General features: G+C 38.0%; 1 protein-coding gene across 1 annotated transcript in view; it reads right to left on the bottom strand.

Moving 5' to 3' along the window:
* Positions 1 to 1,738: 1,738 nt before the first annotated feature.
* LOC135577510 (T-cell receptor-associated transmembrane adapter 1-like) overlaps positions 1,739 to 13,032 on the bottom strand; it is a 55,484-nt gene continuing 44,190 nt past the window's right edge. The window contains exons 2-5 of the mRNA XM_065047645.1: positions 10,989 to 11,070; positions 9,851 to 9,912; positions 9,157 to 9,215; positions 1,739 to 2,017 (exon numbers count right to left, since the gene is read on the bottom strand). Of these exons, the coding sequence (XP_064903717.1) occupies positions 1,739 to 2,017; positions 9,157 to 9,215; positions 9,851 to 9,912; positions 10,989 to 11,070 (482 nt within the window). The remainder of the gene's footprint in view (positions 2,018 to 9,156; positions 9,216 to 9,850; positions 9,913 to 10,988; positions 11,071 to 13,032) is intronic.

Below are 13,032 nucleotides of genomic sequence, written 5' to 3' on the forward strand. Positions count from 1 at the left end.
TGCATCTCATTGATTTGCTGAGCATACTTTTTGGGTTTCGCCAGGATTCAGAAAGCTGTAGTGGATCAGACCGGCAGCAGACCACCAAACAGTGACCATGACCTTTTTTTGGTGCAAGTTTGGCTTTGGGAAGTCTTTTGGAGGTTCTTCTCTGTCCAACCACAGAGCTGGTCATCGTCAGTTTTTGTACAAATTTCACTTTTCATCAATCCATCACCTTTTTCACCTTTCCAATTTGCTTCAAATGCCAAACAACCGTAGGACGGTTGACGCTAAGTTCTTCAGCAACTTCTCCTGTAGTTGTAAGATGATCAGCTTTGATGATTGCTCTGAACTGGTTATTGTCAACTTGCAATGGCTGGCCGCTACCCTCCTCATCTTCAAGGCTCTCATCTTCTTTGTGAAACTTCTTAAACCACCATTGCACTGTACGTTCCTTAGCAGTTCCTGGGCCAAATGCCTGGTTGATGTTGTGAGCTGTCTTCACTGCTTTATGACTCATTTTGAACTTGAATAAGAAAACCACTCAAATTTGGTTTTTGTCTAACATTTCCATAGTCTAAAATAAACATAAAATATATAGCTAGTAATAAGTCATTAGCAAAAAAAAAAAAAAAAAAAGAAAAAAGAAGAAAAAACATAAAGCAAGAAAATAACATTAAAATGATGCATAAAATAACCACATTTATTTAAGAATGTATCCCAATATCAAACGGAAAATTTCAACAGTGTGAAAGCCACAATTCCTTTTGCACTAGCCTAATACATCACGATGCCTTACTGTTTCCTGCTTCTACTACTTAATGACTCCTGGAACATAAAAATAAAACCCCATTCTATAAAAGGTTACCATCTGATGAGTTTAAAGTCTTAAGATGAATGTGCACACAATATGTGAATTATTTGGGGAAATAAAAAGGCTCTTTCTACTTTTGTAAAATAGATGAAACAATGGCAGTGAAAAACCCACACAGAATATTAAACATCACATAGAATATTAGAAGGAAAAAATCCTCCCTAGGAGATTTAATGTTACAGATATTTGGCTAATATCTTTAATGTGGGCTGGATACAACAAAACATTAGTAGAGGAGTTGAGATTTGAGATGTATCCTGGTATTGCTCAGAGAAGGAAACTAAAGATATATAAGGATATTGTTAAATCTTGCAAGATGTGCAATTACTACTTTAAACAAGCTATTAACTTATTCTCCAATTAGCTTTAGATATGTTGTGTTATTACCATAGACCAGTCACCGTAAGGAAGTATAAAATGTCGAACAGATGATCGGTTTTTAGTTTAACTAAATCGTTAAGTGTGCAAGCATGAAACACAATTTCCTTTCAAAGGTGGTGTTCAAACCTATATAGAAGAGTAGTTATACTCTGCTAGAGCTCTACAGACAACAGGGTGGGTCTTTTGGGACTGTTTGAAAGTTGATGGTTGTTTTAAACTAAGGATTAATTTTTACTGGAATCAATACCATGTGAATGCTGAGATACCAGCTTCTACAACTCCTTTCCAAAATGTCTTCAGAAGGGCAGGTCCTTCAAAGTGGCAGTCTGGATCTTATTTCTTGCTCAGTCTCTAAATGTGCTTGGAAGACACTTTAGAACACTTAACTTACCCATTTTCTAACATGGTTTGGTATGTCAGTTTGTCAGGTTATTGCCTCTAATCATTCACTGTTTTTCCAGAACGAAGAAGCAGATATCACTTTATGATTACATATTTGGTTTATGAAGCCACTTCAAATGTTCTCTCCTTTGTAGTACGAATCAAGCCCATTAATCTCATGGGATCATCATGAATGGCTTCTACGTTTGTCGTGTTTTCAGCAGCCAGCTGCTCACTGTTGAGATAAATGCTAACTTTGGAAGCCATCATGGTGGGGTTAGATGATCTTTCTTCTTCATCCTCCTCTAATGAAGGGCCTTTCTTTCTCCTCGGTTTTCTGCGTTTTCCCTTGACACTGTGATCAAGTGAGGCATAACACATCTGATGGGCAGACTCCACCTAGATGAACATGCACTTTAACATTCAGTAGTTATGCTTGCTCTAAAGTTATGTCTAAGACTTTGAGTATGTCTACACCGTAATCATAATAGTGGCTGAATTTTAACCAAATTAGCTCATTAAAAGCACAAATGATTCAGCTGTGGCAGCACAGAAAACAGACCAACGTAACCTAACAGTAAATGACTCGTGTTCTTGGGGTAGTGTTGGAACGATAAAGGACTCAGCATTCCGATTCAATGTGAATCACGCAGAGACATTTATTACAGAAACAAGCCTCCTTATATATGCAACTATATTCTAATCACGCGTCCACGCTCCAAGCATGGATTCGCTAAATGAGTATCACGGGCTGTCCATGCGCTGGAGTCTCACTGATGATACGTCCAATGATTCACGCCATGTTGGGACCCCGCTGATTGAGGAAGTCCCCTCTTTCTCACAGCAGATTCTGTTCTCAGCTTCTCGAAGCGGCCTTGAGATTCCTTTGAGCCAGACTAATTCAGCAACAAATCTTTATCTATCAAAACCCCTCCGCACTTCCCCCTTTCTGTTCTTGAATTAGTCAGGCCCCTTTAACCGCACGGTGAATCATTTTTGAAATATACTGCAACATAGAACACGTGATTAACAACATAATTACAATTACATATAATGCAGTTAAACCTTACTTAATAAGATCAAACAACTACCTGCCTATTCTTAAAACCTTAATTCTACTATGACAACCTTATTAACACACTATTTTAATAGATTCAAAATAACCAGACAAGTTAATACAATATATTCTCTTAAATTCCTAAAAGATTTATAACTGCGCAGTTTATAGGGTAACATATTTAATACCATCAGCATATACTAATAATTGAATTAATATCTTTAAAGTTATCTTAACCTATTTAAAAGATCAATAGCTTAAGATTAATATCCCTTCTAAATCTTTATCAGTTGCTAAACTTAGATTACTATGGTAGGGATATCTCATAATTTTACCTTATCTATGCATTGACTATCTAATCATAATACCACCCTTTTGGATCTCCTGCTGATTGTTCAAATTGCCATTCTCCACAGAAGGTACACCACCTTCTTACTAATAGGCTTCTAGACCACCAGGTCTGTGAGCATCTATAACACTGAATTAGGATCCATGGTTTACATCTGAAACAGTCCTCACAACTTGTCTCCCTCCTGTCCATCTCCATCCGTTGAATCTTTGTGGAATCCACTTCAATCCTTGGCCTGTAATGACACAAACATAACCTTTTCCCCAGGTTATCAATTGATGCGGCCTTTTTCATTGACTAGTGATTTGACCATAACTAACGTAGGTTCTTTCTGGTTTAGCATGGTTTTGGGTCATACTTGCAAAGTGTTTCATCACATACAATGCTTTTGACAATTGGTTTTGTGGTGTTTCCCCTACTTCCCCCCCTTTTTTTTGTTTTTTTTTTTTTTTTTTTTTAAAAAAAGAAAAAAAAAACAAACAAACAAAAAAAGTTCAGAACCAGATACGTGTGTTGGATCTTGACTACGTACTCAGAATCACAAATCAAATGTAGAGGTTCCTCCTTAAAAAGCTCTAAGTAATTTAAAGCTGTGCCAAGTTCTGCTAATTGGGTTGAACCTTCAATAATTTTTACAGAATGATGCCAATCGTTATCTTCACACCAAACCACTACAGCTTTATGAGACTTCCCAGAACCATCAACAAAAACTTTGCAAGTATGTAGGATCAGACCAAATACAAGTATGGCCTATGACCTGATGTTAAAGGCTTGCAGTCTCTGCAGCAATTTACATTTAGGCATGCCAAAAGCTGTGCTGTTAAAAAAAATAGCTAGTGCAATTTACAAAGACATAGATTACAAATAATAAAAAAAATAAATCAGAATTAAATTTCACAAATGGTACATATATGACAAAAGGATCATGGCCCATTAAGACTTAAATTCATTCCCTGCATTTTCTTGATCAGAGTGACAATTGATATATAACAGTCGGTATATCAGTCTGCTAGCAATGTCATCATACTGTCCCACAATAGCCACAGGTTTTTCATACACAAATCTGCAAGTCCAATCGAATGCAGTCAGCCTGTAAGGTTGTCAAAAATTTATTCCTCAACATTTCTAACTCCATTTTGGCTGTCATATTTATTGGACATTGTTTTCCCTTACCGGATCGAAGTCCTGTTTCAGATCTATCAGTGCAGTATTTGCTTTATCGAAACATTGGCTGTTAATACTAGTGGAAATACAGCATTTGAAATTTCCTTGGAGATTTCTCACTTGCAGCAAGCAGATCTGCGCCATCCAAGCAGCTTCTTGTAGGCCATGCAACTAAACAGAATTCTCAGAAAACATTATTTGAGCTTACAATTTACTTAACAAATCTTAACCTAAGAGAGATATAGGACTTTCTGGCAACTATAAGAATTCATGTATTAAAACTTTCCAAATTTGGCATTCTATTGGTCTCAAAAAACAGCCTTTCTTTCGTTCTCTCCATTGACCTCAAAAACTAGCATGGTGAATTTACTAAGATGTCTCTTACAACTAATTACCACAGAATAAGCCTATTAACAAATTTTTGGTTTAATTTTCCAGTTTCATTAGAACTACGGGTCTGCTAGGGATGCCTTTAAACTTCACCCTCAGAGTGCTCCATTCAGTATTACATCGCTGCAGTGGGGGGGAGAGAAAACCCCCCTTTCACCGCTTTAAACGTGGGCAGCCAGATTTTTCCTTTTTTTTTTTTTTTTCCTTTTTTCTGTTCTTGCTGCAGTTTAGATATACCCAAGGTCATGCAGCTGGCATAATGGCTGGTACGAAGTGGGAGGCTCTGGGAAACTTCTCAGTTACAGTGAGCTCAGTTACAGTGAGCACACAGGCCTGGGATATTTTGCTCTTTTGTTTTCCCATTTCATTCCAACCATAATACACTTTATATGCAATTCCAAGTAGCTCAGCAATAGTTACATTCCTTAGCTCCATATACCTTTTACAATTTACAGATGTCAAAAACCAGTATAATAAACATAAATCCATTATTCTATTATCCTAGATCCAAATCAGTTAATATTCTAGCAACTTTTAAATACAATCTCTTCCAAATTCTCATCTATCATAGCATTTAGGTGTTTTGGTGTGGTTTTTTTTTGTTTTGTTTTGTTTTGTTTTGTTTTGTTTTGTTTTGTTTGTTTTGTTTTGTTTTGTTTTGTTTTGTTTTGTTTTGTTTTGTTTTGTTTTGTTTTGTTTTGTTTTGTTTTTTTTCAAAGCAGAGTTTAACAATTTAAATGCTTTTCTGGTCTCAAAATTACTAGATAACAATATAAGCAATTACTCTAATGTGTAAGGATGCATCCTAAGGGGGAGCAAGGTGGAATTTTGGCAGTGGAACCGGTTCCCATTTTGTAATTATCTCCCCAAACAAGATTATTTTGGTACCAAATATAAATATGCAAACTAAAATACTGAGCTCAGATATGAAAACCAAACACCAAGTTCAAATATTCAGATGGATCACAGTTACACTAATTTAAGACAATATCTCCATTTTTGCATTGCACCTTTGGGCCGCTTACTGCCCAGCCAGGTGGAGGAACCTCTGGGTCTCCCTGACAAAACAGGTCAGTGTGCGCTGGAGCCCCATTGGCACCCACTCCCCTACCACCGCAGAAAGCTGGACTGGGCAAGGCTGGTGCACTGCAGCTGTTATTCCAAAACCAGGATTCTTTACATGGTGTGCATACTGAAAAGCCAAATCCAGCACACCGAGATGAGACACAGCCTGTCACAGAGTTGTGCAAGTCTGAATGCTGGAGTAAAGGTAGCATGCTGGAGAGAAAAATAACAGCTACTACACGCAAAATTTTACCATCACATTCATGCAGTAAAGAACTAAATTACTTATCACAAAATGCACATTTTGAGTCAATGGATTCTCATGATTTAACAGTCTGTGAACTTATCGTACCATATAGCAAAGACCTACCAAAATTGCAACATGCTTAAACGGATACCCACAAAGAAAACAGGTTAATAAGTAAAGCATCTTGCAGACTTTAACAAGTTTTCTGACCTGTGTGTTATCAGTTAATTCTCTCTCAGCTTGTTGAAGTTCAAATCGCACCGCCTGTAAAACTGCAGAGATTTATTTTGTCCTGCTCTTCTGGCCTTAAAAACAACATTAATCGCAACGGAGTGTTACACTGCGATATTGTATTCCCCAGACACTTTTCCCAATCACTTAACTTATACAGCAGCCAACACTGATTTCAATATTTAACAAGATCTTCCTTCCTCATAATTCCTAAGTTTTAAAACACCTCCCAATACCGATTTTTTAGGAACACAACAGAAGACAATAATTCCTGACCCCATCTTGCAAGTAAAAACCTTGAGAAGAGGGAGGGAGGGGGGAAGGGGAGGAATGCACAGGGCTGCTTGCAGTGTGAGTGTGAAAAGCGGGGAGAAGGTTTTACGGCGCACTTAAAAACAACTAGTATAACAATTAACTCACATTCCTAACAAGCTGCTTGATTTTCAGAGAGGCAATACACAGGACCACATAATAGGTACTGTAAAACTCGCAAATAATATGTTGATAGCAAACATTAGCATTCTCTACTGCTAATTTCAATACCAATGCTTCCTTAGCTTTCAAGTTTTCAACCTGCTTATTGATGGCCTCTTGAAAGTGGTCAGTAAATTGCATGTAATTCTCATTGGGACCCTGATTAATAGTTGCAAATGATTTGGCTGTTTTGTTGGTTTCAGGCACCTCTCAGCTTGATATGCAAGGTCTGTTGACTGCCTCAGGATTTCAGAAACTTATCGTGCCTGTAGTTGTGATATGTCCATTAGTGTCTCTTCTAGGAGTTGTGGGATACCTGCCCCTTTGAACGAATCCCCATCGTTCTGTCCTAAATGATCTATAGCTGTTACATTGCATAGGTCTAATTTTGCTTGAGTCTTTCATGGTTCTTATCTGATCTCGGGGCAACTCGTACACATACTTAACTTTTCAAGAAAAATGCTTCAAACCCTCATTCTCTTCCGAGTCATCAGATAACACGGACTTGAACAGTGCTGGAGAATCATTAGTAACAGGGGAGTTCAGAACAGTGCACATTCTCGGCAAACCTTTGTAGCATCATAATTATTCGTATAAGCTGAGTCCCCAAGCGCATCCCCTTTCCCGTCACAATCAGCATGACCGCATTGCTGACTGTTGGATTCACTCGCTAATAGCTGATCTGATCTTTCACACAGTTCTTTTGCCCAGTTCATATCCAGCAACTCCTTCTGCTCTCTCGTAGGAGTTAGAGGGGTAGAAGGCGGTAAAGGCGGACACGAATCAGTAAAAGGACTGATATTACACATATTTACGACTCTAGCATTCTCATCTTTCACCAGTTCTTTTGACAAATTGTCTGATTCCAGTCCTTTAGACTTCTTGATCTCTCTAGAGTCGGGTAATGGTATAGGAGTCCATCCACTCGGTAATTTTCCTCCCTGCGCCCCAGACTGCTGTATCATCATGGGTGCCGACGGCACAACAGGGGATGGAGTGGGGAGGGGGTCAAAAGACTCGATCCGGGTAAACTTTACGGTTATTTTTAGGTTTGCTATCAGGCTGCCCCCTTAAAGTCTTTTAAGGTGGAAATTATAAGCTTCCATGTAATCGCTAATGATTTAGTTTCTTTATCATCTCCATTGCTGACCTTATTCCGTAATTTCTTCCCTTTATCGTCCCAAAGTTATCGTTTAAAAGCCTTCTAATTTTCTCCCGGGTAGCCGTGAATTCTACACCAAATTAATAGTCTACATATGTTACATTTTTCCTATGTAAGTCCTCTCATAGAGAGAATATGCAGGAGGAACTTAACTGCAGCTTGTGCTTCAGAGAACACGTTCTGTCCCATAACTTTACTCTTCCCTCCTGCTCCCAGCCAATCAACTTTTCCCTTTGCTGCGTCGACGACTTTATTCCCGGGGCGTCCTTACGCCTCTGTCCAGTCTTCAGTCCAGCTGAAGCCGCTCCCGGCTGGGCCACTCCAGGCTTTTACCCGATCGTAGTGGTACACCAGAGTATCACGTCGGTATCACCATTTGTTGGAACGATAAAGGACTCAGCATTCTGATTCAATGTGAATCACGCAAAGCCATTTATTACAGAAACAAGCCTCCTTATATATGCAACTATATTCTAATCACGCGTCCACGCTCCAAGCATGGATTCGCTAAATGAGTATCATGGGCTGTCCATGCGCTGGAGTCTCGCTGATGATACGTCCGATGATGGGACCCCGCTGATTGAGGAACACCCCTCTTTCTCACAGCAGATTCTGTTCTCAGCTTCTCGAAGCAGCCTTGAGATTCCTTTGAGACAGACTAATTCAGCAACAAATCTTTATCTATCAAAACCCCTCCACAGGGTTATGGCAGCTATTACTGGAAAGATTCACTGTGGGACTGAGGGTACTTTATATAATTGGTCCAAGTTCTTTGGGATGTAAGACATTATTTGATCTCTTTTTATTCTTACTGGTTTTGTTTGTTTCTTTTTAAATTATAATCCAGTTACATTTTTCATAGGCTTGGTCTGTGCAGAAGACTAAAGATGGGTGATTCTTGTCTGTAAATATGATCTCATTTGCAGTGCAAAATGTATGCCTCGTGTGTCTTTCACCTGTTTTTCTCTGTGTTTTTCAAGCCAAATTATCAAACATGTTTCATATTGGAATTTTCATAGGTTAGTCTGTTTCTGTGAAGTTAATAAAGCAAATGTCTAGATTTAAAAAGAAAAAAAAAATAAATTTTCCACCACCTGGAAGTATCCTGAGAGAGAATTCAATTCAGCCTGATCTGCATGCCTGTGACCGAGCTTTATTATGCCATATGGATGGAAATGAGCTGTCTATAATTCTCCTGCTCCCTCATTAATGTCCCAGATGGAACAAAGGGTCAAGTCTGTGCTTAAATTTCTTGATGAACTACGACACTAATGCATGGTAATTTTCATGATGAGCAGTGTGAAAATTTTTGTTATATATTGTCATGGGATACACACAAAAATTCTGAGACAGACCACATTACCCTAATTCAGAAATCCAGAATTAAACTTAGAGATACCTGTAGCTGGTTAACTGGCCTTTGAGGCTGGGACTTCATCTGCCCGTAACAACATTCCTCTACAGTTTATCAAAGTAGAAAAATGTTTTAGTTATTAAGGCACACTACTGATTCTTAAAAGATCAAATTAACAGCTCCTCCCTGTTACAGAACCAACTTCCCCCAGTTTACTTTGGTAGAAGTTTGGTTTTTTTTGAAGTCACACACAGATCTCTTTCTCTATTAACAGAAGGGCGACTAGCTAAGAAATTCAGACATGCATACTGTGAAAATGAAAAGCATTTTCTGTTCATATGGATGGAAAGTTTCTCATTATTCACTAAGTGGGCGTCATTTTAGACTGCTAGGGGTACCATCTTGTGTGGGAGCATTGACTTTGGGCAGGGAGTAATATGTGTCTTAGATTGCTGTAACTGCATGGATCAAGCTGTTATTTCAACTGGTGCAGCTTTACATGAAGAACAGCTCTTGGTTTTGAGATATTTGGCTGAACAGGATCATTTGGACTGCAAAAAATCCAATTCAGTATGAGACCTGGTCTTAAAAAGAGTAGTGCAGTATGATGGTTTGCAGTTCTATCCCAAGCTGGTATTAATTCTGTGTTGAGAAACACAGAAAGCGTTGGTCAGTCAGTTTTTAACTACACATTTATCACAGCCTCTGAACAGACACGTGTTCTCAAAGTGAAGCTTACCTAAAATATCTTGATTGAGATTGCCATAAACTGGGTCATCTTCTGTGTAGTAGCCATCATAGCTAGAAGGGCAACGGAAAAATACTTTTAATTCACAGAATATGCTTGATTTAGGACTTCACTATTAGACTTTAAACATTTTACACGCATGTGGCAGTAGCAAGCAGATTGTATGTGATCTGAAAAACAAGACCAAAAATATCGGGGTGGGGGGGGAAACAAGTGTGGGGACACAGCACAGAAATGGCTATGTGCATGTTCTGAAGAGAGATTTGTTATCTAGCCAAGAATAGAACTCTTCTTTCCTGGAACTTACTTAAATATAAAGCTAATCTCAAGAACACTAAGCTACCGTTTGATGTAGTTCTAGAGGTATTATTGATCACTGAAACGAACCCACTTCATGTCCTCTGAGCCTGCTTTGCAATACAAACTAAAGCACTAAATGGGTCTCTTGGGGCAATATTCTTAAAAACAGAGACTTCCCAACTTCAGGTAAATTTGTAATTGAGGATTGGTTTGGGGAAACAGGTGAAGGCTTTTGTATTTCTGTTGCAAGGGCCTTTTATATTTTGGTTGACATGAGACCCTTTCCATCTCTGTTTTTTAACGTTTGGCCTATTTTTTTTTTACTATGGGATAAGAGAAACAGACTTGTAACAGATCATCAGGTATCCAGCAGCTGTATACAGACTCCATTTCATTGCTTTTGAACATCATTTATAAAATAAGGGTATGAAATGTAAATACATGTTTTTATATATTGTAACTTATTGTTTTCTGATATTTATCTTAAATTATTATAGACTTACTGAGTTTGAGTGATAGTAAATATTGTTTTATCTTTATATCTTGCACTTCAGTATACAAAATTCTCATATTAACATGCAATTATTTCATTTTTGATGAAATGACTGGAGTACATCACTTCCACATGATTTTTTAGTACATCACTTCCACATGATTTTTTTCCTGTTTTCTTCGGATTTTTCTTTTCCACAATGAGCGTGCTCTCTGGTGTTTCCAGGCGGGCTTCATGAGATAATGGATTTTTCCCTATGCTGTCCCTCCAAAGCCGTCTCTCATTATTTATTGCTTATTTCAACCTTTCCAGAAAGAAATATTTTATCAATCTTACCTTGGACTGTTGTCTTCATAGTCTTTATACTTTTTAGCAGGAAAATTTGTTAAAAAAAAAAAGAAAGAGCAAATGAAACATGCTATTTTTAGAACACTTCAGATAATTGTCCAACTGACATGCTTTTGATTTCACCGTAGACAGTAAAATGGAATGCTCTTGGCTCTGAGAAACTCCATTTGTCCCCCTGCTTTTCTCAAATACTTGTGACTAATACAAGAAATGTTGGTGTGCTACCCTGTCCTGTGGCTGCAAAGTCCACATTAGTTTACAAGTCCCCCAAAATGTATTGTAACACCTGTGATTAATTTCTTATTTCCTTCTCCTTCTGCTTCTACCTCATCTTTTTCTCTGCCTAGGGAGGTGCATCATGTGTTTATATTACAAGGCGAAGGGTTTGTTTACTTATTTTGCTATTTCTGCTGCGTATATCTCAGAAAGAGAGACCATGCAGAAAAACAAACTGAGGCAGAAAGGCATTGGCTCCAAAGAGATTTGTTACTAGAGCTTGATTAATAACTCAGGAATGCTTGACTTTCTATCTTCTGCTCCAGAACTCCCGAATTTAGCACAGTAAGCTCCGATTACATGAGCAATGCAACATCAGCCAACCTTACCAAAACCTTGCTCAGCATTAATTTTGTAAATGACTGTGATTTTTCATCGTAGAAATCTCTGCCTAGCAGCACTAAAAGACAAACCAAAAAGGCACTCCCTCATCCCACAGCTCTCCAGCAGCTCTTTTAATATCCTGTCATATTCTAATTCTCTTGTACTTGGTGAGTTCAGTTCATAAGCATAGGCCTGTTTATGTAGGTTATGTACGTATGTGTGTTTAACATGATTGAACCCGCTAGTGTTTGCCTGAGCACCCATGTGCATATAGCACAGGTGCAGTTTTCCCTGTGGAAACGCACTTTTTCTCTGAGTGGGCGTGGTGAGGATGTGCAACTGAAATCTACAGAATTGCATGCATAAGAGAGGTTGCAATGGCATCATCAAATCTGTTGAAAGTCATAGTTAATTTTAACAGAAACAAAAGTATGACTGTAGTCGCCCTCTAACGTGAATTAAACACATCAGTTCCTTATTGTGAGTGACACATTGATTTAAGAGCTACATTAGCATCCCACGATGAAAAGCAATTTGGACTTTTTCAAAACAAACTAATTAAGCATAAAATGTGCATGAAATCTGAAATTCAAATAAGCATTCAGGAATTTTGGGAAGATAAAATTTTCTCAAATGTACTTTGTATCAGTGCAGCTACTTAAAATTCTTTTTAAACTAAAGTACGAATAACAACCAGTTACATGAAAAGTACACCTTAATAAAGGAAGTTACAGATGTTAAAAATGTACATTAAAAATACAAATTTAGCCAAAACTTAATTCCTCAACTTGTACGTGTTCTGTTGGTTTTTCTTCAGAGAATGGACTCAGGTAGCTGTGTTTGGCAGTGGACTGGGCAGCTAGCAACCATTGTATAATCATACCTGGCTCCCCTAAACATGTTTGAAAGTTACATGCTCTCTACTAGAATCATTCTTGCCGAAAAATAATTAATCCATTTGTTGGCTTGAAATCTCCAAGCAGTGATGGCTTTCTCTGCAAACACTTTAACCACTCAAACTCCATTCCTTACAGAGACATTACTTACCTTGCTTCTTTTTCATATAGTATGAAATGTTCAGTATCAACGAAACAACAAGAGCCAAACTCAGAAAGGCCAAAACTCCCCAGACAGAAAAATGGCAGTCCATTTCTGCAACTGAGAGAAAAGAATTCCATAGTTTGTGTTGTCAACAATTTTACTGTATTCTCTGTGGTGGGCTGATTTTTGCTTTCTGTAATTGAAGCTACTATTTTGTTGTTTACTCTGTGACAGCCATTGCTATACAAGCTAAATAATTAATATCAAAACCAGATGCTCAATAATAAGAGAGCAATGTCAAGAAGCTGTTAACAGGACTACTATTTCATAGGAATTCGGCCAAAGGTTGGACTATTGGTTTACCTGTAAGATGCAGTAAAAGTCAGAAATC

This window comes from Columba livia, assembly GCF_036013475.1.
Source record: "Columba livia isolate bColLiv1 breed racing homer chromosome W unlocalized genomic scaffold, bColLiv1.pat.W.v2 SUPER_W_unloc_5, whole genome shotgun sequence".
Taxonomy (NCBI): domain Eukaryota; kingdom Metazoa; phylum Chordata; class Aves; order Columbiformes; family Columbidae; genus Columba; species Columba livia.